This window comes from Schistosoma haematobium, chromosome 2, assembly GCF_000699445.3.
Source record: "Schistosoma haematobium chromosome 2, whole genome shotgun sequence".
Taxonomy (NCBI): Eukaryota; Metazoa; Platyhelminthes; class Trematoda; order Strigeidida; family Schistosomatidae; genus Schistosoma; species Schistosoma haematobium.
This window is the reverse complement of record NC_067197.1, coordinates 41841481-41868694: the sequence shown is the minus strand read 5'-3', so window position 1 is coordinate 41868694 and position 27214 is coordinate 41841481. Positions and strand designations below refer to the sequence as shown.

At 38.3% G+C, this 27214-nt stretch overlaps 1 protein-coding gene across 2 annotated transcripts; it reads right to left on the bottom strand.

Annotated features, from left to right (window-relative positions):
* Window positions 1-27214, bottom strand: GPC4_1 (Glypican-4). Of its 2 annotated transcripts, XM_051215250.1 has the most exons (10): window positions 26960-27214; window positions 26779-26920; window positions 26567-26740; window positions 26141-26535; window positions 21328-21493; window positions 15922-16052; window positions 13320-13517; window positions 11284-11405; window positions 7748-7973; window positions 1-5055 (listed from the first exon to the last, which is right to left on the bottom strand). In XM_051215250.1, the coding sequence occupies exons 2-10, from the start codon at window positions 26912-26914 to the stop codon at window positions 4717-4719; spliced, it is 1887 nt and encodes a 628-aa protein (XP_051068445.1). In that variant the 5' UTR covers window positions 26915-26920; window positions 26960-27214; the 3' UTR covers window positions 1-4716. The 2 variants fall into 2 exon arrangements, with proteins under 2 accessions (XP_051068445.1, XP_051068444.1); XM_051215249.1 differs by having other exon boundaries at window positions 1-11405.

Sequence of the window (27214 nt, the reverse complement as noted above, 5' to 3'; positions counted from 1 at the left end):
GCTCGATAAACTTTATCTGTTTCTAAAATATAGATTAACATCGGTAGTGTACAAACAAGCAGTACGGTCTATTAATACAGGGAAAAACAGGGACAAATAACATACCGAACAGTAGGCAGAGAATAGGAAAAATGAGTCAACAAAGCAAAATTGTTTTACAATGAACATCAAACTGTGATTGGTTAATAAAGAGATACAGTCGCACAAGGTGAAAGAGAGTTAATGTGGTGGTGGGTGTTTCACTTTATTATTGGTGGGTTCGTCTATCGATCACATTTTACATATACCTCCTATATAAATACTTGTCCGAGTTTTGAGCGACCACTTGATCGCTTACATAGACATGATGACGTTTTTCATCCGGCTCCCAAATTGTACAACATGCTTCTGTCAGATATTTGTTACAATCAAGGGACGTTTTCGGCTTTCCCCAGGCTTCTCTGACGCGAGCGTAAATACATTAGAATTGATAACAAGTACTTCTATTTTAGTGGGGCTTTGAACAGTCTCTCGCACAACTTTCTTATTGTTCTGGAACATGTTTTCATTTAGCATGTGGAATCCCAATTTATCTTTATTCAAATCTTCTCAGCAGAACGTGGCCAAATCATTCTCTTTGAATCTTTCTACCTTAAGTCTATAAATATAACCAGCTGGGTTATACAAGCAAGTGTAAATGGCTTATTGCTCTTTCTTCCTTACGTTGATGATGTTTATTCGCCTTCAATACTGTAAACCTTTTCTTTTTATTGATGACCTCAAAGTAGTTTATTCATTCTTGCCTCCTACAAAAAAACTTTATTTCAGCAGTAATCAAAGAGGACAAAAGTAAGTTATGTTTCAGTGCATTCCGACAACAATGTTCACCAGCAAAGTTAGAAACTCTTAAACAGGAGCAATAAATCAAACTCTAATCAACTGCCAGCATATATATGGCATTTCTTAAGCTTGGTACTCACCTCCTCGTACTCCATCTTATAATCTTACAACTTGTTTAATAAAGACAATACTCTATCGATTCCGTTGACTTACACAGACGTACGTCATCACTGCAACTCGGTTCAAAAGTTCGGTTGATGACTTTCTTCAAGCATTAGGTTTGTGTCACTTAATAAATATCAGCTTGATTATATGATAATTAAAAGTATTCGAACTATTGTATTAACCAGGAATTTCAGAGAGAGTGCAATTAAAGCCAAAGAGAACTATGTGAACACAAACGAAAGTATTGTATAGAGAAGTCGAAACTAACCAGGAACTAAGTACAGAATAATCATTAATTTTGAGTGGCCCGGGATCTGACTCTAGTCCGATTGTTATTGAAATATACACGTCGCCGGTCCTCGTATATAATTATCGACCTAAATGACTTTGGTGAATAACTAAATCAAGCCAAATACGAGGATGGATTTTTGGATACGTTGATGGTAAAGTGAAGATGAACAAAATCGCGCGCAATGGAGAAGACAACTCAGCAGTAAAGTTCGAGTCCGGGGGTTAAAATCAACTCTGGGTACAGGTACACATTGTTAACTAGTCCTACATAGGACGATTACATGCTAGCCTCCATCCAACTTTGACTGCGTTCTACATTTAGAAATATAAGCCACCAAATCATTTTATTGCAGAGAATAAATCAGGTTCATGTGCAGAAGATACATTTATGTGATGATTTCACCGGAGACTAAGCAAACATAGCATTATCAATCGTTGTGCGGAGTCCCAATTTTTAGGTCTCCGATATCCCTACAAAAATAGTCAATAGCAGAAATAAGTACGACTACAAGGCGATTTAGGGAACTCGTTGAAATGTATGGTTCTTCAGTTGAATTACTAAGCATATTGTTATTTCGATGAAATGAAATAAGACTGATTACCAAGGTCAGACCTCAGTTGTTTGAAATAAATTAATTTGAAGTGAAGCGTACATAGGTTGTGATGGTGAGCTAAAAGATGTATGCTCTTTGTGGGAATGGTGACCATTATCATCATCAATGTCTTGCAGACAAGCATCTGAGTCTGATGTACTGCGTTTACATCCATAGGTGCAAATATATCTGGCGAAAAAATACTTCAGAGTTGGGTCGTCAATGTTCTTTATACATAATGGCATGACATAAATAGTGTGCGCAAAAGGTAAAAATAATTATGTGCTTTTGTCAAACAGGTCTCAACAGTTAAGCCGTCGCAATAGCATAATAACACTGAAGAGTCGTCCGATATAATACATCATTACGATGGCATCACTTCCGTTACTTGGAGGATGGATGCTACCAGACTTAGTGTGGCTGAAATCAAATGTCTTGAATTGACCGCTTCTGCAAAAGCTTGCCAATTGTCGAGGTGACGCACCAGTCGTCGTTGGAGAGGGTCGATAGAAGACTGTCGCTCATCCTGGAATACCTGCTTTGACTCGGACCACTCATCTGCTTGCACCTCACCGAACACACAAAAGCCACACTAAAAAGACTCATTATAGTTGAATTGAGTAATGAGAAAACCAAAAGTAGGTTCCAACTGAGGTAGTTCTGAAAACGAGGCTGACCCAGATGTTTCTTGGCGAGACAAAACAAACAGCAGTGATACCCGCTATTGATTTTAACCAAAGGGTTACATAAAACCAGTGGATGCCTTCTAAGTAAGTATGCATTTAGATTAAATTACCATCCTAATTTTTCAATTTAGTTTAGTAATAACAACCCAAACGTTTTATATACGAAAAGTCCACTAATTCATTACTGTTTAGTTTGTGCCATGCAGTTTTTCGTTATGTAACTGAATCAACTTATTGGTGACTTCAGAGATCATTTTTCATACGATTTCATTTGTGTTTCAAACATATTAGAGGGACACAAACAAATTCCTCGTACATATTCGCATCATGTGACTATTTTAATATCATACATACATAAGAACCATGCCAATTTGATTATTGGTAAAATACAAAACGGAACAGATACAACTATAATATTAGATCATGGATACTTAACATTATACGCAATAATAGCTGAAGTGTTATTGAAATTACAGAAAACGTGGATGGAATGAAAAAGACATTATTTCTTTAATAGAGTTTGCAACGTATTAAAAAAATAAATAAAGATGCAAACTAAATTACACGTGACCCTAAAAAAAGCCCTGTGTCGATCTGTCCGTTCCAACTCTTTAATAGTTTATCCAGTTTCCCATTCCCACATTCCTGTATTTCATCGACAATCATGTCACAAACAGAGAGGTTCTCATGTAGTAACTGGAACATTAAGGACGTTTCCTCTTTTATCGATAATGTTGTCTTTATGTCTGGTTTTTATCGCGTGATCTATCCACCAATCAAAATACGACTTTACAATCTTAGCACTGTGCCAAAACCAATGACGTTCAACCGGTATGAGCAGTCTAGCGCCATTATTGGTCTTATGTCCGCCTAGCCCGTCCACTTGATTCCCGTACACCAATACCAGCCTCCACTATGTGAATCGAATCATTTATTTCAGACATATATATCAACCAAACAGACCGCAACGCACCATAAAATAGGAAATAACATTTGTACACAATAAAGCCAAAAAGTGGCTGTGAACGTGGGAGGCAGTAGTCAACAAACTGAGCATAGCTTAAGAACAGTAAATCGTACAATAATAAATTACTGGTTTCGCGCGCAAGGTCCTGCGTTCGAATCTCGCAGGGGGTGAGGTCGCGGACGCGCACTGCTGAGGAGTCCTAAAATAGGACGAAACGGCCGTCCAGTGCTTCCAGGTTTTCCATGGTGGTCTAGCTTCAACTGACTCATGATCACAATCATTGGAATAAATTATAGGTCAAAATAAAGCTTATAACAAGGGGAATATATATATACACAATCTAGTTACTGAATATTTATACCATGAGAATATATAAATAATATTAGTTCATTAATAGGTCTCAGTTGTTACTCCTTATGTTATCTTCACTAGGATATAACAGATAATATACCTAGGTTCTTAACTGGAGTTACCGGTGACACATTTCTACCAAATACGGAAGTCTGTTAAGCTCTAAACGTCTTCCATTCCGTCCAGAGCCATTTGAATACTTTCACATTTAGATGCTTTTTGGACTCAATTCCTTACATTCATTGAAAAGAATGCCTACAGAACAGTAAAACGCTAACCATTTGAAATTAGATGGTGGTTGGAGGTAGTCAACAGGAAACCCTGGACCCGGGTTTCGTGCTACTTGGCACTCGTCAGCAAGGTGTACCTGTAATCTTGGGGGAACTGGCGCTCCCTGGCGGATCCGATCTCGTGTCACCCAGCTTCACAGTCAGAGACGTTACCACTGAGCTATCCGGGAGGCGACCGACCTCCCATAGGAACAATGAAATCTGAGATGATGAACTGATATTTGCAAAAGAAATAGTCAAGTATGAGCCAATGGATTGATATTTTGTAAATGAAGTATTTACTGTATGGTTCTCAGATTTTAGTGAGATGATCTGTAATTTTGTGGTCAAATACATTCGATTGTCCCCATTTGTGTTCTCGTTCACTAAACTATAACTTCTTCTGATGTATAGAAAATACATTAACGGAACTTTTTATTCAATTGAAAGAGAAGTATGTTTGTTTGTTTTTTTCATCTTAAATGATTATTTTATACAATGGATAGATGATAAAGTAAATCAAATACTAAACAATAAAGAAAACGTTAAATACAAAGTACTTGTCAACTGATCATTTAATATATAAGTAAATACATATATATACAAGTAAAATAAATTATACAAACTTTAGTAGATAGATTAAACTTTAATATATTATCACTATTAGAATTAAATGTCCAGATTACTTTTCGTTGATAATTATATGATGGTATATTAGCCGATGGTAACCATAAATTATGAGGAGGATTTAAATATATTACTTTATTAGTTTTAATTTGTTTTTTGATTGAATAACGAGATGTTTTAATAGGATTTGCATCAAATTGAAATAGTGTTTTGATAGAATTTGGTAAAGATGTAGAATGAATTTTGTTATTAGATTCTAAATAGTTTAAAGTTGTTAGTACTGTACTCTAAAATTGAAGAAAGACCATATTAGTAAATTAGCTTGCTTTAAATTACCTAGGCAAAACAGTGAAAAAGTTTTACAATTGATTGATCACTGGGTGGTGATCAATTTCATGCTTGTCTAGTCTAGTTTCAATTTATGATCCAGAAATCATCTTGGAGATAAAAAATCATGAACAAAATAGATTAGAAACATAGCTGTAATGTGTTTATACTTTGCTGAAACAACGGATTACATTAAAATTTTATTTACTTAACAATCATAGAATGATTTCTGCAGTAGCGGTGAAAAAAAACAGATGGTCGACACTGTTTTATTCAGAAACCGAATTGTAAACCTTCGTTTTGATTTTCGACAAAGCATCCTGTAATAGTTTCTCTGTTATAACGCCTAAGTCTATTCTGGATTTCGGAACGACTTTGATATGTCAGATAACATCTGACTAAAATCATTTTCACAATTCTAAAAACTTCATTCACTTCAAAAGCAATTGTGACCATCAATGTGTGTATCCATTTTATTATTGTTCTAGTCAAATCTCTACTTGTGCGTATTGTGAACGTCTGTATATCTGTACACTTAATTATCATACCCAATGTCTGTCACTTTGCTCATATTAGTCAATGTCTATTTTGAGAAGACAGTGTTTAGCTCCAACTGGTTTCACATATTATCTGATTGCATTAACAGATGTATGACATATATGGATCTAAAACTTTCGTACTTTACTCATAGTTCCCTTGTTCAATAAACATCAAAGATGTGAATAAATACGAAGTTAATTAAGGAGCTATAATCTATTGTTTTCTCTTAAGAATCATTGGGAGTCAACTAAATGGCACTAAAAAAAACAAGAAAATGAGCATATAATGTTCTGTCATACAGTTGCAAGAACAGGTACACTATTTCAATGCTTGAGCTAGATTAAGCATTGAGGCGTTTTCTACTCTGATCCTATGTTTATATATCAGCTCCTTATGTAACTAAGCCATTATTCCTATACAGTACGTATTTAATAAATTAATTCGAATTCTTTGAAACATTGGTTGTAAATATTGAAGATTTTCGAAATGTAGTTTAGAACAACATTGCTTCGAATTAATTTTTATTATGCTTCACCATAATATGCAGTTAAATATCGACGCATACGTCAAAAATATGAGACTAAACATAACTCTTGAAGATGATGAAATAGATTAGATAACTAATCATAGCACGTAAAAAGTATATGTTAATAGTAAGATATACTATGATATAGCTAAGCAACATGGTCCTAGAAAATAAAAGGACATTCGTAAGCTACAGGCATCCAACCATAGATACCCTCAGAGCATTACTCGCGTATGTCGGGACTTTCGAGGTAGCAGTGCTGAAGTTAGATAAGTGGTACCAGGGAAAGGTGGAAAATTGGTTGGTGATGCAGCGAATCTCCATCGATTAGGGTGGTTAGGGAAATACAGGACACTTATGGGCATAACCACTGTCCATCTACATGTGTGACGTTTGTTAGTGTTTAAGTAGGCTGAAAGAAAGCTTACTTACTCCGGTCACTCCTCGTGGAGGATCATAGACCGCCATGAGCATTCTCCATCCAACTCTATACCAGGCGAATCTTCCCAGTTGCTATTCATCCTTTCCATGTCTGCCTCCGATTTCCGACACAGTGTGTACTTTGGCCTTTCTCTTTCCCGTTTCCCTTCACGATTCCAGGTAAGCGCTTGACTTGTGATGCAGTTTGTTGATTTCCGTAATGTATGTCCTATCCACTTCCAACGACTTTTCCAAATTTCTTATCCAGCCAGATCCCAGTGTGTTCTCCGCCACAGTAGGTTTTTGTTGATGGTATCCGGCCGACGGACATTGAGTATCTTGAGTAGACAATTGTTTATAAAATACGTACATCTTTTTGATGATATCTGTAATAGTTCTCCAAGTTTCAGTTCCGTACATTAGAACTGTCTTGACGCTCGTAATAATAAAAATAATAACAGCTTGGATAAATTATGAGCAGAGATGGATGTATAAATGCTTTAATATCGAACTTAAATCGAAACTTGGAAACATTAACAGTAAAATAACAACTTATAAAAATTGCGTAGTAAGAAATATGTGAATAATCAGTTCACATGTGAAAGCAGTAAAGAAGAGATATAAAAATTGATGGAAAACAACCAAAAGCAGGGTGTGGAAAAATGATCAAAATCGTCTATCAATTAATATCAGGCTAAGGAAAAGGACAGGAATGTTACAAATTTATTGTGAAAACATAGAACAGTATTGTAGACTCGTAGCCCGTTGGAAAACTGAGAGGGTAAACGGTAGGAAATATTTACTATGTAAGTCTTTCACAATATTGTCAACAAATTGACGAGATAAATGTGTCAAGTTCAGAATATTAGCTGGTTGCTTTATAATCAAATTAGAAAATGGAGTTGTGAACGAAATTTGGGAAAAACTAGACTTATTGACGATACATTCCTCATCATCGATCAGAACACCAATAAGGAATTCTTAAGTCAGTTTATTAGTGTACACTCGGTAGTGACTATCACTTGTGAAAATGTGTGTGATAACGATTTGTATTTCCTTTACATTTTATTAAGCAGACAGTAAAACAGCTTGTTAAGAATAAACATGTATAGAAAGAACTCTACTGAATGCAATGTAATGAAAAATATACAGACCATTATGCTTACTGGGTTTGCTGTTGAATAACTCGGCAATGGAAGGAAAACAGTTACGTTATCTATAGATTGAATTCTACTTTCCCCTTTAATCGGCACATAATGAGGATCAGAATTATTTTGAATTACAGATTGCATAATTTCAGTTATGTGTTGTAGATCTTTAATGACACGGACAGCCATAGGATTTATCTTAAGAAACGATTCATTTTCGATCAGATTTACGGTTATATTTGACCTGTAACGTAAATTATAAATACTTGTGAACGAGCTAACTACAGTATAATACATCACTTAAGAAAATGGTAGTAACAATCAGACTAATATATAAAAATAACAACAACAAAAATTAATAAAACTAAGACATAACAACAACTTAATTCACTTGGTATTGTTTTACTTGAATCTTCCCATTGATGTTTTAGGACTGAAATTGATCAGTGAATGAAACTTCAACCCAATGCACAAGCAAGTGGCTATCAAGACTCAGTAGCTAAGTGGATAACTCGATGGCGTTTGAAGCGAACGGTACTGAGTTCGAGTCCCAGAGTAAACATCAACTCTGAGATGCAGGTACATCCAGCTGACGAGTCCCAAGCGGGCGTCCTGGATTCCACTGCTAGCCACTATCCATCTTTGCTTATAACAACAACTTAGTTATTTAAACTGGTTTAAGTGAAATGGGGGTTTTAAAAAAATGCATATATAATAATGACCATTACAGATGAACATTCAAAATGAAGTCCAATCGACTAATCACACAGCCTTTTAGATTTTGACAATAAAATAATATCAGTAGGGGTTTTTGTGGATATTATAGTAATTCCAATAGTTGAGATCATGAGTTAATTGAAGCTAGACCACTATGGAAAACCTGGCAGCACTGGACGACCGTTTCGTCCTATTGTGGGACTCCTCAGGAGTGCGCATTTACGACCCCGCCTCGCGAAATTCGAAAATAAAATACTAATAAAATTGATAAGAAAACTCCATTAGTTATAACTACCAATTTAATAAGCTCATGAATACATACTTAAAAAGGAATAAGTCTTTACACAATTACAGCTGCAATAAAATTTTAGAAAATGTCAACAATGAAAAAAATGCATTACTCAACCAACCATTGTCAAGTAATTATCAATGCTATATTATTTAGTCCTTAATGTTGATTAATTCTTATGGATTGAATAAGTAACGTAATCAGTGAATTAGGTCCTAAGATTGGTTGAAACATTAGTAAATTCACTTAATCAACCCAAGCTTCTGCCTGAAGTTTGTGCTGATGATGTCGTTCAGAAGAACGATGAAAGCTCCACGACCAAACCATCCAGTTCAGAGAACAAAACTCCATCAAAAGTTTTCCAAATGGCTTTGACTGCCAATTAACGAACACATACTATGCATTCCTTATTTATTTCCATATATTTTTACATCCTCCATTCTACTCATACTCCACTCCAGGTACTAAATTTCGTGGACATCACAGACACATAGCTTGCCATATTTAAATTTATAACCAAAGTATTGATATCTAATTCCATTATTATTAACTTGATACATCTATAACAGTGGATGAAGATATGACAGTCAACGACCAAATATACTTTGTTTTGTGACTTCCAACATTCGTTTACAATTGTATGATAGAACGTAAAGAGGTGACTCACATTGCATTCGATTATTGACAAACATTTAAACATCTTTATTGAAAGTAATCATTGTATGTTCAAAACATTCAATATATCTTGAATACTTTTAAATCTGTTATCAACAACAATGGAAAGTGTCACAATAATCCCATTCGTTTTATGTGAAATAAATAACAAAACAAAATCACTAGACCCATTTAACCAAACTGGGTATTTTCAGACGATGACCAAAGTCGTGGTTATTTAAACATAAGCAAACAATCCTTGTTAAAAGGCAGTTTTTTGACGGCGCGGCCAAGAGTGGGGAGACAACTCTACCTCTCCAAATGCTCTCCAGTAGCTACGTGCATACAATTACCAACAAGGAAGTCCTACTCACTGTCTAATCGTGGCGAAAGGCATTTTCTTCACCAAATTGAGAGGACGGAAAGCGAACGTCCGGCGCTCTAACCGGATTGGTGAGCACGAAGAGTCGACTTAGAGTAGTTGGAAAAACCACGCTCTAAACCAATGGTGCACATGGGCTTTTTATTTATTTATTTTAACATATAGATATTGGTACAAGGAGGCACCGAATACATATGCGCCACACAAATCTCATCTGATATGTGTGAGGGCCGTGATACTGTCCGGGTGCCCAAACCGAAGCAGGTGGTTTCCTTAGGAGGCCACACTCGGAGACTTCGACCTGGAGGTCTGATCCACATGGCAGTGGAGCATCGTGAGGAGATGCAGTCCCATGGTAGCCGGTGACCAACGATTGGTCCATACGCCATTTGTTCCTTCAGGATACTGGAGCCAGCCCATGTGCACCACTGGTTTGGAATCAGGGTTTTCCAACTCCCCTAGATGGACTCTCCATGTCCACCAACCCGGTTAAAGCGCCGGACATTCGCTTTAGGTCCTCTCAATTTCGTAAACAACACCCTGGCCACGAGAAGTCAGTGAGTAGGACTTCCTTGGTAGAGACTATATACTTGTGGCCATGTGAGAGCATTTCAAGAGGGAGAGCGGACTCTCCTTACTCTCGGCCGTACCAGGGCATTTGGGGGCAAACTAAAGATCCTGAGGAGAAAAATGGCGTATGAAACGATTGCTGGTCACCGGCTATCATGGGAATGAATCTCCTGACGTTGTTCCACTGCTTTGAGGATCAGGCCTTTAGGTCAGGGCCTCGGAGTGTTGCCCCCTCAGAAAACCACCTGAGTCGGTTTGGGCACCCGGGAATTAACCCAGCCCTCACATAAATCAAATGATTTATGTGGCGCATATCTGTTTGATGCTTTCTTGTACCAATGTTGATGTGTTTAAATAAATAAATAAATCAGCTTCTTTGCCGTTAAGATTTAGTTAACCGATGATATATATATTTCGGTATTTAAAGAGATAGTTGGATACTAATTTTTCCTCAGAAAGTGTATTGCACAGCCGTCCAATGTAGTTCTGAAACTTTGATATTGTGCCAAATTTTTTACTCTGGATTCCATTCGTTTTTCGAAACAATATTTTTTATGTTCAGTTTCTCACTCAAATGTTTGCTTTCGTTCGTTTACCTCTAGAGACTCTGAGAATCTTATTATTCTTGATTAATCAATATCTTACAATTACGTATGATGTTTGTCCTAATATCTACTTAATTCTACAAATTTTCTTTTACTGAACTATCACAAAGTGTAGCAACTTTGTGTCTAACACTTTGTTTTGAATTGTTGCTTCTTTTGTATAATGAGAATTTCCAGCTGTCATCGAAAATACTCAGGAATTTTAAAGTGCAAAATGTGTTACAGTTCAGTCACTATAACAGAACTCGAAAAGAGGTTGTCTAGCAATTCTGATGAGTTTGTGACGAAAAATGCCAAATAATAAAAGTGAGCTAAATTGAAACTTTTCAAGTCTTACGTATGTGTTAATCTATCACCTGTCCAACATAAATGGTCACTATTTTCCTTTGAATCACGTAGAAGATCCTCACTACAAAGATACTTGATGATGGTAGAAAATGGTTTGCGTATAGAGAGATACTGAAAAAAGTCACCAAAGAAAATCAAATGAACATCAAGAAATTTATTAAACTATACTATGATATTAAATGTAACCAAAACACGCTAAAACTCAATAGAGAAGTATAGGTTTATTTAAGTTGCATCTTCGTTATCAATTAGCCAAGCTTGACTCATTTAATAGAAATATGGAAATATATGTGAAGTTAAGATTGATTGTATTTATAACATAGAACTGGAACATTAATTCCGAAAGTTAACGAGGGTTATTTTTGCGATAATTGCATCTTTGGATTATTAAACTGACAAACTAGCTAATGATGATAATGTTGTGAGAATCGTAACAGAAAATGTCATTTTTTAAAAATTATTTTACTGCCACGCTAGATAATATAGTTGGTATAACTTTAAGAAGTGATTTATGTGATTGTTTATTTTAACTGATAAAACAAATTTAGACTACTTGTTTCGATAGTGAAATGTATTATTTGCATGGACGGATTGAGTCTATGTATCTAATGGTTAAGTGTAATGTCTTTACATACTATTCTGTATATTACGTCCACGAGTATGCGATGAAGCTTAATTGTTAAGCTTTATCCATTTACACGAAATAGATTGTGCTTGTTCTAATATGTTGCATTAGTTATTGTGATTTGGCTTACATACAATATCCAATTTGTTTCTCACTAGCTTGTTTTTCTCCATTCTAAAGTAAAGGGATTTGAGGGAAAGTGTGAATGACAGGTTTCAAAGAACTTTCTCCATAGGCAAACCAACAGTGAACGTTGATACATTCATCACACAGAGTGCGACTGACCATCTGTTCACTTTTAGTGGTATAACGGTAGATGATGATAAGTCTGGCATACAACTTCAGTAAAATCGTATGGATATCTGTTCTTCTGAAAGAAGGGTCTCGTATAAATGTCTTGAGTTTTTTGTAATAAATATAGCCCTTTTGGATAACATCTAAAAACAACAAGTTTGTTTATACATAAGAGTATAGCGTTGAAACATTGTAGGGATACATGGAAGGATAAAAAAAGCTCCTGTAGTGGCTGGCACTATATCCAAACCCACATAGGTTATTCTAACTTCTGGACAGACCGATCTAGTCATTCTTCTCAAGCCACATTTTGACCTTGTCAGTTATCCGCTTATTAATCCTGACTGTTTCTATATGATCGTATGTATGTTAATTGCTTACCCTATTCATCACCGATCTGTAACTTATTTTTTGTCTGAATATAAATATTGAGTCACGCTTGATTAAAGTGTTTTGGCTCACTTACCTTCTCTATCGCGCGCCATTTTGTTTCGTTTCGTTTTCTTCACTTCGTTTTCCCGATTGTCTGTTCGGATCAATGGATGTATGCAATATACATAATCAAAATTCATTCTCTTATTTGGCTTATTTTATTTTGCCATTTCCTAACGCGAATTGAGTCGATAAAAATACACGGGGCTTGACAGCATGTATACTTCAATAACAATCAGAATATGATTTAACTGGAGTCATATATGGGGGCTACTAAACTCCTTCCAGTGGACCCTGCTTCGTTTATTAAACATACACAAATCCCGATTACTTTTTACCACTTAACAGTTTGGCATACCTCAAACTGCCAGAAAGTACTAGTATATAAAAGATTATAGACATACCATGATGATAAGTGCAAACAAGCACATCTACTTGATGTAAGACATGTTGGTTACCACCAAGCATCTCATTCAAAACAAAGTATAATCAGATTTCATTCTATTTAGCCTACGGATCGCAAATCACTTTATTAGCAATCAGGAGCAAATCATCGTCATAAATACCGCATGATGATGATATCGTAAACACTTTTTCCAATTCGTATCTACACCATAAAAAAATGAGACATTTTCACATGCATATATACAGAAAATATTTATGGATGTGCATACCTTGTTACGAATACTGTCCGCCCATGATTTCAGGATATCATAATTGCCGTAAATATAAGGATGTTTGTAATCCTGAACTAAGGTATCATGATCAACAAATACAAATTCCTGATGTCGTCGTTGCCTAAAATCAGTCCTGGAAGGAAACGACTGATGCTCTTTTGAGTTTTCTAATAAACAGTCACTGAAAAATTCATCCTATACAAATAACATAAATTTAAAAACTAAAACACTCCAATCCCAAAAAATTAAATACGTTTTGTCATTATTGATTAGTACAAGTAATCTTATATATATATTAGAGGTATTGTTTGAATTTAGGTGCCAAACAACAAGAGCGAAAAGATTGGATGCTGTTGAAGCGTAACGAGCTGGCTGCTGAGAATATGCTTAGCTTTCAAAATATTCATATATTCTGTGCATCTCGGATTAAAAAACGATTGACAGCTATCAGTTAGTAAACTGGTAGTAATTAATGTAGTCCATTATACCACAAGCGGATTGCCATGTCAAATTAACTTATCAATAACGGTATATTACATATGCATAAACGATTGACTGGTCCAAAGTTAAACAAAGTTTCCAACTTAGACGATACGGTAAACAACTTGTGTGTAAACAAGAGAACAATTGTATTTGATTTTGTAAAACGATATTACATGATTATATATGATATTTAATGCTTTTTCACAAAATTACGCTGCCTAAGGCTGTAAGAATTAGTTTATTGGTCCCTTCAAGAAACTTGAACCATCAAGTAAGCAACACTTATGATATCATGAAAATGAACTGGAGAAAAAATTGCCCCTTGCATTATCTATAGCAGTTAGTGTTATCAATAACTTTCCATACTGAAAACCGTGTACGTTTTCACTCGATTATTTAAGATGATAACAGATGAGTATGAAGATTTTCATTCACGAAATGGCAATTTCTGCTTGACGCGCCGGAGGAATCATATTTACCAACGATTTACAAGTAAGGATCAAACATGAAGGTTGTCTGATGAAGCCTTTAACCTAAATACAATTTTATGTTCAATATATGTAAACGCCTGATTAGTCCGATTTCAAAGAATGGTGTTGACCTAGGTGGGAGGGAGGGATAAGAAAGTATTTAGCAACCATGTAGAAATAAAAATATATTGAATTTTCGTGACGAACTGTCCATAACTGGAATAAGGGGTATAGGAAATCTGATTATCACTTAAGACTGTGTATAAAAGCTGAGCACATGTTGACAGGTGTATTAAATCGAATAGTACTTAAAAATACGTACATGATACGTCAACAACTGTGTACATATTCATGTTCTAGGTTAAAAGCTATATCTATCGTAATAACCTTGCTCCACAAACACCTTGATGGGCAGTGTTTGAAGTCGGATACTCAAGACTCAGAGTATATTATAAGTTAGTCCACAAACAAATAAAACGTTCAGCTAGAATTTTGTACCACAGCAATATAACCGTTATACAATAAAGAACAAAAATTAAAAAAGGAAGATTGAATATAACATGATAAACTAATACTTAAGTTTAGATTGAAGAATGATCAGCGTCTTTATTGTGTACTAACACAGAAAGTGGCGTATGTTCGTCTAGTGGAACTAATCGATTCATAAGAAGTTAGTTTTATAAGTTTACGCTTGTCAGATGGCAAAGGACATATTCGGACCACTTGACTAGCTATACTTTATCTATTCAATGTCTAGATACATTCCTAAGACCTTTCTCGTCGACTAACGGTTGTAATGTTTGAATAACTTAGTGTCTATAATATCTTACTTTCAATTCATTCAAACTAAGGTGATGTGTATTGGTAGACTAAAGACAAATTAGGAAGAACATAACAACTGCATTATAGATTTTTGAATAAGTATCATCTTATTTTGAAACATATCACAAAACTTCAATATTCGTAGTTTTGAGCTCACTTACCGACTTACAGTTGATCATGGGTACATTTAACAGAACAATATATTGTTGATCTACAGAAGTATATACACCGACAAGTTTATAAAGCCTGTTTGTTATTTAGACAACAATAAAATTGCCATATATGATTTGCTTTATTAACAATGGAAAAATTGTCATGTTCCTCAGAACCTATTCGAATAAAGGATACAAAACGCTTTTCCCAACGAGTCAAGTTGATAAAACTTGATTCAAATAAACTAAACAGCACTGTACAGCAACGTAAAGGATGATGAATTTTCAATTAATAAACGTGTTAGGAGTGAGAAGATGAACAAAAACACTTGTACCAAGACCTTCGGGATAATGTTTGATTAAAAATCCTATAAGGGAAAAGAGGCTCTGTAATTATGAATTAACCAGATAGCTCTAAAACAGAAAGTTTGAACAGGTATAAAAACTTTTGACGCAACGATGTACCTCAGGAATCAAACTTAGTGATCCAAGTACTCAGATTTGAGCTATGCTGCGTTGAAGGCTAGTGATAAAACTCTGTATACTATGCCGAAGAAAGTGAACCACGATCAGCGGTCAAAATTCAGTTGCTAAACTTATGAAATCACCACTCTATATTCAAAATACCGCAAAATTAATAACAAAACTCTGTTGAATAACACGTAAACTTACAGATTGATCCAGTCGAAAAAGTATAGTTTGAAGATTCATGATAGCGTCAGATATATGTATTTGTAATGGTCGAATAACCTGGGGGAAAATTTTGGAGTCTTTTAAACGTTCAGCAACACGAACAACCTGATCTAGAAAAACAAAGTGGATTTCACTTACTTTAAACTTGAAAATAGGGTGGTGTGGAAAAAACGTTTTTATTGGAATACTTTTAATGGCTAATATGCAGTATGTAATAGGAATGAAACGACGATTAGCATACGTTGACAAAACACTCTAAAGTTGATGTTAGCCAATATGACTCAACATGAAATCAACCACTTATATTGCAAGAGAATATAGTACCATTATAATAGCCGAATATAATACGGCGGAAAATAAATTTCTCGAGCTAATATAAATGTTTGAGCGTCCAGTGAAAACCAACTTAAATAGTTATAAAACCGTAATCCGGAATTACTAGAAGATATAAAACAACAGTTTATTACACTCTTACATTGAGAACTTTAAGCAGCCCCCAAATGCCCTGGTACGGCCGAGAGTAAGGAGAGTCCGCTCTCCCTCTTGAAATGCTCTCACATGGCCACAAGTATATAGTCTCTACCAAGGAAGTCCTACTCACTGACTTCTCGTGGCCAGGGTGTTGTTTACGAAATTGAGAGGACCTAAAGCGAATGTCCGGCGCTTTAACCGGGTTGGTGGACATGGAGAGTCCATCTAGGGGAGTTGGAAAACCCTGATTCCAAACCAGTGGTGCACATGGGCTGGCTCCAGTATCCTGAAGGAACAAATGGCGTATGGACCAATCGTTGGTCACCGGCTACCATGGGACTGCATCTCCTCACGATGCTCCACTGCCATGTGGATCAGACCTCCAGGTCGAAGTCTCCGAGTGTGGCCTCCTAAGGAAACCACCTGCTTCGGTTTGGGCACCCGGGCAGTATCACGGCCCTCACACATATCAGATGAGATTTGTGTGGCGCATATGTATTCGGTGCCTCCTTGTACCAATATCTATGTGTTAAAATAAATAATAAATAAATAACTCCCGAACGTTCGAAATTATAACCATCTTTAGTGAAAGAGTACATTTGGTCAATATACCGGACTTGTATAGCCTGGCACAAAATTTCGTCAGACTAACGCTTATATATATATAAAGAGAGAGAGATTGCGTGTGTGTGGTAAACGTAGTAACAGTATCAGTGGTAGTATAAAAGAATGCACAGAGAAAATGACTCGAGAATTAAGAATGGATTTGTGAGATGAACCTAGGATCTGAGGGATGATGAAAAATGAGTGCATCTGCAGCAATGTGACTGATTCTGAGCTGCTACCCAACATCTCCAACCATTGGTTACAATAATCACGTGGATCCCAATCAAGTAGTCTGCGTCCACCAACATGGGTCAGGCATTCAGTTAGTGACTTCATAGACGGATGATACGTTCTGATTTCGGCGACCCTAACAAGGGTAGCATTCCTACATTTCAAAACATACGGAACTCAAAACAACTTTCAACCAACATCAAAGTCACAATCTTCAATACGAACGTCAGGACAGCAGCAGCCTCTGCATCAGTAGGCCTCAACATATACAAAAGAAAATGCAAGATCCTCAAATACAATACGGAGAACACCAACCCAGTCACACTTGATGTAGAAGCTCTAGAAGAGGTGGAAACTTTCACGTACCTGGGAAGCATTAATGATAAACAAACAGGATCTGACGCAAATGTGAAGGCACGGATTGCCAAAGTAAGGATTGCATTCGTACAATTGAAGAACATATGGAACTCAAAACAACTATCAACCAATATTAAAGTCACAATCTTCAATATGAACGTCAAGACAATACCACTGTATGGAGCTGAATTGTGGAGAACTACGATAACGATCATCAAGAAGGTGCAAGTATTTATAAATAGTTGTCTACGCAAGGTATTCAACATCCATTAGCTGGATACCATCAGTAACAGCCTACTGTGTCAGATAACAAACCAGCTTCCAGCTGAAGAGGAAATCAAGAAAAGACTTTTGAAGTGGATAGGACATACTTTACGGAACTCACAAAACTGCATCACAAGGTAAGCCCGAACTTAGAATCCTGAAGTGAGGTGGAAAAGAGGAAAGTTGAAGAACACACAGTGTCGGGAGTTGGAAACAGACGTGGAAAGGATGAATAACAACTGGAAAGAATTTTCCTGTACAGAGTTGGATGGAGAATGCTGGTGGGCAGCCTATGGTCCTTCACGAGGAGTAACGGGAGTAAGTAAGCAAGCTTATATATGTGTGGCGCATATATATCTGGTGCCCAATTGTACCAATGTTTATGTGTTCAAATAAATAAATAAATAATAAGCTTTCTTTCAACCTACCAAAACACTAGCAAACGTCATACATGGAGATGGACAGCGGTTATGCCCATAAGCGTCCTGTATTGTCCCAACCACCTTAATCGATGGATATTCGCTACACCACCAACCAATTTTCCACCTTTCTCTGGTACCATTTATCTAACCTCAGCACCGCTACTTCGACAGTTCTGACATACGCGAGTAATGCTTAGAGGGTATGTATGATCAAACACTACTAACCTACGAATAAGTCTTACTTTTAAAGGTTACGCCCAAATTTGGGCGTTGGTCATGTTTTGTTAATGTCATTCGAGCAACTTTCACGTGCTGGATTTTTTGTCAACTCTTATTTATTTATTTGAACACATATATATTGGTACAGGAGTGCGCCAAATATATATGCGCCACACAAAACAATGAGAATTTAAGAAGAAAAAAAATGAGGAACGTAAAAAAAAACAATAATGAAGAGATTGGTATAAGGGAGTGTAATAATAATAATAGTAATAATGAGGGAACGGAAAGGTACAATCAGAAGAAATCTTTCAGTTAAGGAAGATACAACCTCTTTTATGAAGAAAGTAAAAGGTTACAGAAAGATCGCCACTGGCTTCTATTCTGAGCCATATCTGATAACGTCTCTAGCCACTGTGTTGCACCATCTCTCGGACCCCAACCAGGGAGTCGTGAAGGACCGACAGAAGCCAGTCCTTTGCAGCTTTCTTTCATGCCACGACACCATGTCATGCACTGACCACCTCTCCGCTTCTTCCAACCAGTCCCAGAGTCGGCAAATAATGCACGACGTGGAATTCTCTGGGACGACATTCGGAGAACATGTCCAAGCCACCGAAGTCGATGTTTCAAGATGGTGACACCAATTGAATTATCATCTCTGTGCCCGAACACACGATGCCGAACCTCTGCATTACTAACATGGTGTTGCCACTGAATGTCAGCAATCCTTCGGAGACAACGATGATCGAACACAGAAAGTCGTCTAACGTCCTCAACTCAGAGGCCAGGTTTCACAAACAAAGAGCAAAACTGCTCTCACCGACGCGTTGCAAATCCGACCTTTTACAGCCAGCCTAACATCACGAAGGCGCCAAAGATGGACCAGATTGGCATAAGCCGCTCTGGTTCTCACTATACGTGCATTTATCTTATCACTCACGCCACCACCAGCACTTATGCAGCTACCCAGATACACGAACTCCTCGACTACTTCTATCTGCTCACCATCCAGGGTTAGTACAGGATTGGAATCCTGCCAGTCTTGTAGAAGTACTTTGCACTTCGAAGGTGCAAAGCACATACCATACCTACGGACACTGATTGCCAACTGATTAAGTGCGGATTGCATGGCTTGAGCATTATCGCACAGTAAGACAATATCGTCCGCATACTCAAGATCGAGAAGTCTTTCTCCAGGCAACAGATCCACACCACCATTACTTACATCCATCAGAGCTGTTTCCAGAATGTCATCGATGGCAAAGTTGAAGAGTAATGGTGAGATTGGGCAACCCTGCCTAACCCCACTGCTCGAATGGAACAATGGAGAGAGGTGGTTGTATGCCCTCATTCTCCCTGAGGTGTTTGTATATAGGGCTTTTAGGATGTTAATATGCTTCTCAGGCACACCCTTCTTCAATAGACAATCGCAGAGAACAGTCCTATCCAACGAATCGAAGGCAGCCCTGATGTCAAGAAACACTACGATAGTTGGCCTTTGAAAAGTATGGCGGTGTTCTAACATTTGGTGCAGGGTGAAGATATGATCAATACATCCTCGACCAGAACGAAACCCAGCCTGCTCCTCGCGAGTCAATCATTCTCAGGCTTTGAACAACCTACGAAGTATGACGGAAGCCAACAGCCTGAACACAATCGGAAGTAGACTTATCCCCCGATAGTTGTTACAGGAACGACGTGAACCCTTTTTAAAGATAGGGACAACTATCGACTCATTCCATGACGTTGATACACTCTCTAGCTCCCGTACCTTAGTAAACAACGTCGTCAGTTCCTTAGTCAGAAAGTCACCACCATCTTTAAAAAGAGCCGAAGGTAAGTCATCTGGGCCGGGTGATTTGTAGCGCCTCAAGAGTTGGAGTTCCTTGCGGACTTTCGCCTCATTTGGTGGATCAGTCGTCACCTGCCATGGGGGGCAGGACAGTCTGACCGATGCTGCCGGAGCAGCAGGCCAGTCGAAATGCCCTTCGAAAAATTCTGCCCATCGTCCAAGACGTCGATGGATGTTAGTGATTGGCATCCCATCATCCTCGCAGATTGTTTCGCTTACACCAGACTTCTTGCTGCCAGTGGCTCGGATGAGTTAGAAGAGCTTCCGGTAATTACCAGATGCAGCTGCTGCTTCCAGCTCATTAGCACGCTCCGACCACCAGGCTTCTCGGTCCTTACGCAAGCTTTGCCCAATTTCGCTACGTAACAACTTTCGTTTGTGGTCAAACTCACGGTCACCCGGAGTAGACCGACGGGCTTCAATGAGTTGTAAGGAGCCTGAAGAAACCCAGTGTTTATAAGCGTTGTCAACTCTGAGACTTGATGGAGGCGATTAGAACATGGTATGAAAAACCGGTGTACAGGACTGAGATCCATTAGCCCAATCACAACTCCCTGGTTGAGTTTTAAAAATATAGATTAAAGCGTCGGACGCAAACACATACATCCAACCTCTTGTGACCAAACTACCTTAACTCATAGTTACCTAGACGGAAACAAACCGCTCAGAACGTTACTATGCATAGATTATTCCCATCTGAGCTAATACTAAGACGATATTATAAACACGAAAAACTAACTCCTAAGACAATACTGAAGGAGCTAAACAAGCCCTATTCGGAATCTAAAGGCAGCCAATACACAGTGAGTCTGTCAGGATTTCATCAACAGACTGTCTGTAATTTTCGATAAAGACAGGAACTTCGTTTAATAAATGAATGGGACAGGCGTTTTGTAAGTCGGCATCCAAACAACATAAAAATAATACCTTTATGTAAATAACATGAAATATTCAACCTACCAATAAATGATAGCCAGTATTTATCAAAAGCAGTCCATAACAAAAAACATGTGGACAAACGACTAAAACAACTATGTCGACAAATGAGGGGTTGGATTACTCCTGAACATAAATTACAGTAACGTAGTTTAATCCATTCATTTATACAACTATCATTCACCGTAATCTGGAAGTAAAAAATTTACAAATATTTTACTCATATGTCTAACGTCTCAAAATTTCGAAATTAAGAGACAAAAAGTAAAGCGGTCCTGAGAAATCTTAATATAGGGGATGGAAGATGAAATCTTACCGATGAAACCAAATTCAAACTGTCATTGGATTTTTGAACAATCTCGTAGTTCGACGTTATCAATTCCACGACTACCAGTAGCATACAAAAAATTGTGTCTTTATCAATGAGTGTTTAACCTCATTAACTGCTCTATCTTATTTAACGGGCGTTGTAATCAACCTCAAATTTACTTACTCGGAGATTACACCTAGACAACTCAGAAATTCTGATGAGACCTTGATAACACGTTACAATTAGAAAAACGTCGCTACGGAACCAAAACAGAACCAAACTACATCTTACTTTAGCTTTCCCGACCGTTGTTGCTACCTTGACGTGGTGGTCGGGCTTGCCTATCGTGATGAACCAACCGAGCTATACTGGCTGGAACAACCGTTCCTCAAGGTCCTACCATGTCAGACAGGTCGGTTGAAGAGCGGCAAGACCAAAAGTAACAAACCTAAGGTCCGAAGGCGAAGTAGTACTGCTGACTGTACAGAGGTGTGACAGCAGTGTGTTTCCTTCAGACAACCAGCATGACAGCGATGCTGCCTTCCCACAAGGAGGGGTGGGGTTAGAAAAGGTCGACCCTAAAAATGCACACCTCACCTTACCTCACGGATTTCCGTCTCCGGCGGTAAGGCCCTTTGAAGAACGGAGCTAGCACGTCAAAAACCTCCCACGAAAAGGCCGTGCGCGACCGGCCTCAAGCAGTTGTCCCTTGGGTACTGCGGTCACGCTCTCAGGTCACTGAGACCGCCTCTAATCCAATTTCCTTTTCAGATACCTTTAGAAGAACCCTTCCACGATGTGGGCAACCGGGAAGTGATAACCGCCCTCATACCTCTAACAGCACTCAAGACCACTGTATTCATAATAAACCTCCGTCTTCGATTCCTATTATTCCTCCTACATCGACTTCCAACGCTAAACTTCCTCTTTCGGCTTCCTCCTCAAGTGTCACCATAGCCAACGATTCTAGTGCTCAAAACTCTGTCCCAGGTCTACTGAAACCTCGCTCCAAACTACACATTGGAGCGTTCAACGTACGCACTCTATGTCAAATCGGTCAGCAGGCTTCCTTGGCTAAAACCCTAGAGTCTCTTTCCATTGATGTATGCTGTGTCTCCGAAACACGCATACAGGATTCCAGTGTGGTCATTCACTTGACCTCACCTCGGCAAAACGGAGAGCCAACGAGATACACCCTACGTGTTATCTGGTGACCTGACGGCCAGTTCTCGTGAACTGGCAAGTGTGGGCATAGCACTAAGCATGAGGGCGGAACAAGCACTGTTAGAGTGGATCCCCGTCAACAGTCGTTTATGTGCTGTTCGGCTAAACGGCTCCGTATAAACTCGGAAGGATAGGGACACACGTCGTTGCCTTTTCGTCGTTTCTGCCTACGCTCCCACCGACTGCAGCTCAGATGAAGTGAAAGATTAATTTTACAGAAAGCTATCTGGACCTCTTCAGAAAGCTAAACGTTCAGACATAGTACTCGTAGGGGGTGACTTTAATGCTCAGATAGGTAGTTTAAGCCAAACAGAAAGGCATTTAGGTGGGTATTTTAGTATTCCGGAACAACGAACAGATAATGGTGATCGTCTGCTGCAACTGTGCTCAGACAATTGTTTATTTTTAGCAAACACAAATTTTAAGCATAAGGAGAGACATCGTCTAACATGGCAACCCCCTACACCAAACCAACGATGGACTCAAATAGACCATATTTCCACCAGTCATCGTTGGAGAGGGTCGGTAGAAGATTGTCGTTCATTCTGGAGAACCTGCTTGGACTCCGACCATGCCCTAATACGGGCACGCAACCAAAAGTAGGTTCCAGGAACAACCGAGGTCACACTTAGGTAGTTCTGAAAACGAAGCTGACCCTGATGTTGCTTGGAAAGATAAACAAACAGCAGTGACATCTATCAGTGATTTAAACCACAGGGTTACAAAGAACCAATGGATTTCTTCAAGGTCTATCACACTGATGGATTCTCGCAAACTCGTCCCATCAGGTTCTGAACATGATGAAGAGCGACAACAAATCAGATCTAGGTTAAGAAAAAGTCTAAGAAACGACCGTGAGCAGTGATGGGCAATGAAAGCAAAAGAGATGGAAAAGGCGGCGACTATAGGGAACACAAGACAGCTTTACAGACTAATAAAAGAAACTGGAATTAATAAGTCAAGTGTAAGTGAGATTATATCGGAAAAAGACGATACACTCATCTGCTCCCAGTCCAGGCGTTTAGAACGATGGACGGAACATTTCAGAGAACAGTTCAGTTGGCCTTCAGCTACTCTACAACTACCCTCCATTCCCAGACAGTGTGAATGGAACATTGAAGTAGGTCCCCCAACTCTAGCAGAATTTCAAAAGGCTATAGTTAATCTGAAACGAGGAAGGGAAGCTGGTCCAGATGGATTGGCTCCAGAGGTCTTTAAGGATGGTGGTCCGATTTTAGCGATTAGGTTGACTAATATTTTAGCTAAGATCTGTGAGTTAGACGTTATTCCATCTGACTGGTCACAATCACTTATCGTCCCAATATATAAGAGAGGGTTAAAATCATCCTGTGACAACCATAGAGGGATTAGGTTAACTAATATAATATCTAAAATACTAGCCTCGATAATTATCAGACGCCTAACTAAGACTCGTGAACTGCAAACACGAGAGAATCAAGCTGGCTTCAAACCTGGTCGTGGATGCATCGACTACATATTCACTATTCCTCAGGTTCTAGAACACAGACATACTTATCAGCGTCCGGCAATGGTGGTCTTTCTTGACTTAAAAGCAGCATTTGACTCTGTAGACCGCGAGATTCTGTGGCAGTGTCTGTCACTGAAAGGAGTACCTCAGAAGTTCATAAACCTTGTGAAGATTCTTTACTCCAACACTACTAGTCAAGTTAGAGCTTATGAAGAACTGTCATCTGCTTTTGCAACCCGAAGCGGTGTCCGTTAAGGCTGTCAACTTTCTCCAATGTTGTTTAACTTCATCATAGACCTAATGACGGAAATACCATTCTCGTCGACTGAATTCTCGGGTATTGATCTCCTTCCAGGAGGTCCACTTATCGACTTACAATATGCAGATGACAGTCCTGTTTGATCAAGACGCTGATAAAATGCAGAGCCTTCTGGTAGCACTAAGCAACAATGCCAGAATGTTTGGAATGCGCTTCTCTCCCACCAAATGCAAGTTGTTGCTTTAGGACTGGTTTGCGTCAACACCTGAACTAAGGATAGGGAGTGAAGTGGTCGAACGCGTTGACAACTTCACTTATCTTGGAAGTCTGATCAGCCCTAATGGGTTAGTATCGGACGAAATCTCAGCACGGATTCGAAAAGCCCGTTTGGCTTTTGTAAACCTACGTCACCTATGGCGAAGGCGAGATATCCGTCTATCGATTAAGGGACGAGTATACTGCGCGACAGTTCGTCCTGTTCTATTTACCGCTGCGGAACGTGCCCATTAGGAGTAGAAGACACTCGTAAGATACTAGTATTTGACCACAGATGCCTTAGAAATATTGCTGGCGTCTGCTGGCATCACCGGGTAAGTATTAGTGGGGTTAAATGTAGGGTACTAGGGAATCATGGTAAATCAGTTGATGAGGTTGTGAATCTTCATCGACTGAGATGGTTGGGCCACGTGTTACGTATGTCCGAACACCGATTACCACGACGCGCAATGCTAACCGGTGTTCGGAATGTTTGGAAGAAAGTTAGGGTCGGCCAAACCAAAACGTGGCATCAGTGATTGAAGTCACTAACTTCTAGTCTGAGCCATGTTGGTAGATGCAGATTACTTGGTTGGGGTCCGCGTGACTATCGTAACCAATGGTTGGAGACTGTGAGTGACATCGCTCAGAATCGATCACAATGACGTTGGTGTATACACTCTCTGTCTTCCCTTAAACTAAGAGATTAAAATCGCTTCATATCTTTCTTTCTACGAACTAATTCTTTCTTTCTGTACTATATCCTTATATGCAATCTTTCTTTTGTATATCACCACCTCTGAATTAACTACTTTTATGAATCCGGTGTTCATCTTGTTGTGTTAATGAGGTATGGCAACTTGGACCGATGTATATATGTGTCTGGTCCTACGTTTTAGCTGACTGACTTATTTTAGCTTCGATTATGCGAAGATTAATCCAGTACATAGTTAGCTCATTAGGGCTTAACTCAGTACCTAATATTACAAAGATATTAAGAATAAAGTGAACACCACTTGTTCTAAATAACTTAGTTGTTTCTAATTGTTAATTAATCACTAATGCTATACCGTAGTCAAGTACAAATAAGTGCACAAGGCTATGGGCTTTGTTTAGATTTGGTCGTCTGAAGCAAGAGTAAATTTTGAACGTGAAACGCGATCGAAAATGAACTAATATAAACTAAGCCTTAACTAGAAAATATACAAAACTAGTACAGGCACAGTAAGTTAGTTGAATAGCTTGCAATTTGTTTGTAAAAGTTTGGAACAACAAATCAAGAATGACTGGTGTCGCTTACCTTTGATAAAAACTGAACCACATGATCTCCTAAAAGGAGACTATTCCTAAGAATCCTAGGAGGAGGAAATGCGCGAGTTGCCATAAACCTTATTATTTCAGGCGCTTGATCAAATGGCTTCAGAGGTCTCAACTTGGATGCAACGCAGTTGGCTACAATACCATCCGGTTCAGTTTTTACAAACAGCATTACATGGAGTGCACGAATTAGCAGGCCATCGAAAAAGTCATCAACCAACGACGCTATATTTTGCCGGTCTCCCAGCATATAACTTTCCAGTTCATGGAAGAATGCCTCAACAAAATCCTTGTTTTGATCATAGTTATATCCGTAGGAGTTTACAAAGAGGTCATGAAAACTTTTCAATGTTAGCTTCAAACTCCCTAACATATAGCCTGGATCATTAGTCAATGTTATGTAACAAACCTTGCAGATAACGAGCGTCTTCCCTTAAATTCTGACTTATGTTAAGCCAGAATATGCGCCAGTGCTTAGTGAATTCAGATGCGCCAATAGACACAATGTTTTTCAGCGACTCCTCATTACAGCAATCATTAAACTCAGATCCGCCGTTCTCTCTGCACAAATTGACCAATTGATCTAAAGATAACAAAATGTGGCTTTAATACAAGCGTTACTAGATTCAATAGGACGGGAAATGTATTTATTTAAGATTTCTCTAGCCAACATACAATGTGAATCAACACTCTTGAACTCTGCAAGCCACAGGTCATCAAATAATATGATGACGAAAACTGCATTGTAAACCCACATTTCCGCCTGAAAATTACATATCTAAATGTATGGCTCGTGTCTAACCTGAAAGTACTTTGAATGCAGGCGAAGTGCAGAACTGCGTGATCATAGAGAGCTTTGGATGATAACAACAGAATTGAGTTGAGTCAACAACCATATAGATTGCGATTACATTTAATAATGGGAGCGATCGAAAACAATTAGAAACTAAACAAGAGTGGGATAAGCAAAATCTGTTAAACGACACTCAGTTGTAATTCGCTCCAGATATCTGATCGCTTTCTGATTGGTTCACTTTTACAAACATTAAAGTGGAGG

Bases quoted from the DNA above. Each gene is read 5' to 3' on its own strand.
- GPC4_1 (XM_051215250.1), bottom strand. From the start codon at position 26,914: ATGTGGGTTTACAATGCAGTTTTCGTCATCATATTATTTGATGACCTG. The intron at 26,741-26,778 runs GTAACGCTTGTA...TGTTATCTTTAG, and splicing joins TTCCCGTCCTATTGAATCTA to ATCAATTGGTCAATTTGTGC. The intron at 5,056-7,747 runs GTAAGCATAATG...CTTCAATTTTAG, and splicing joins GTTATTCAACAGCAAACCCA to AGTACAGTACTAACAACTTT.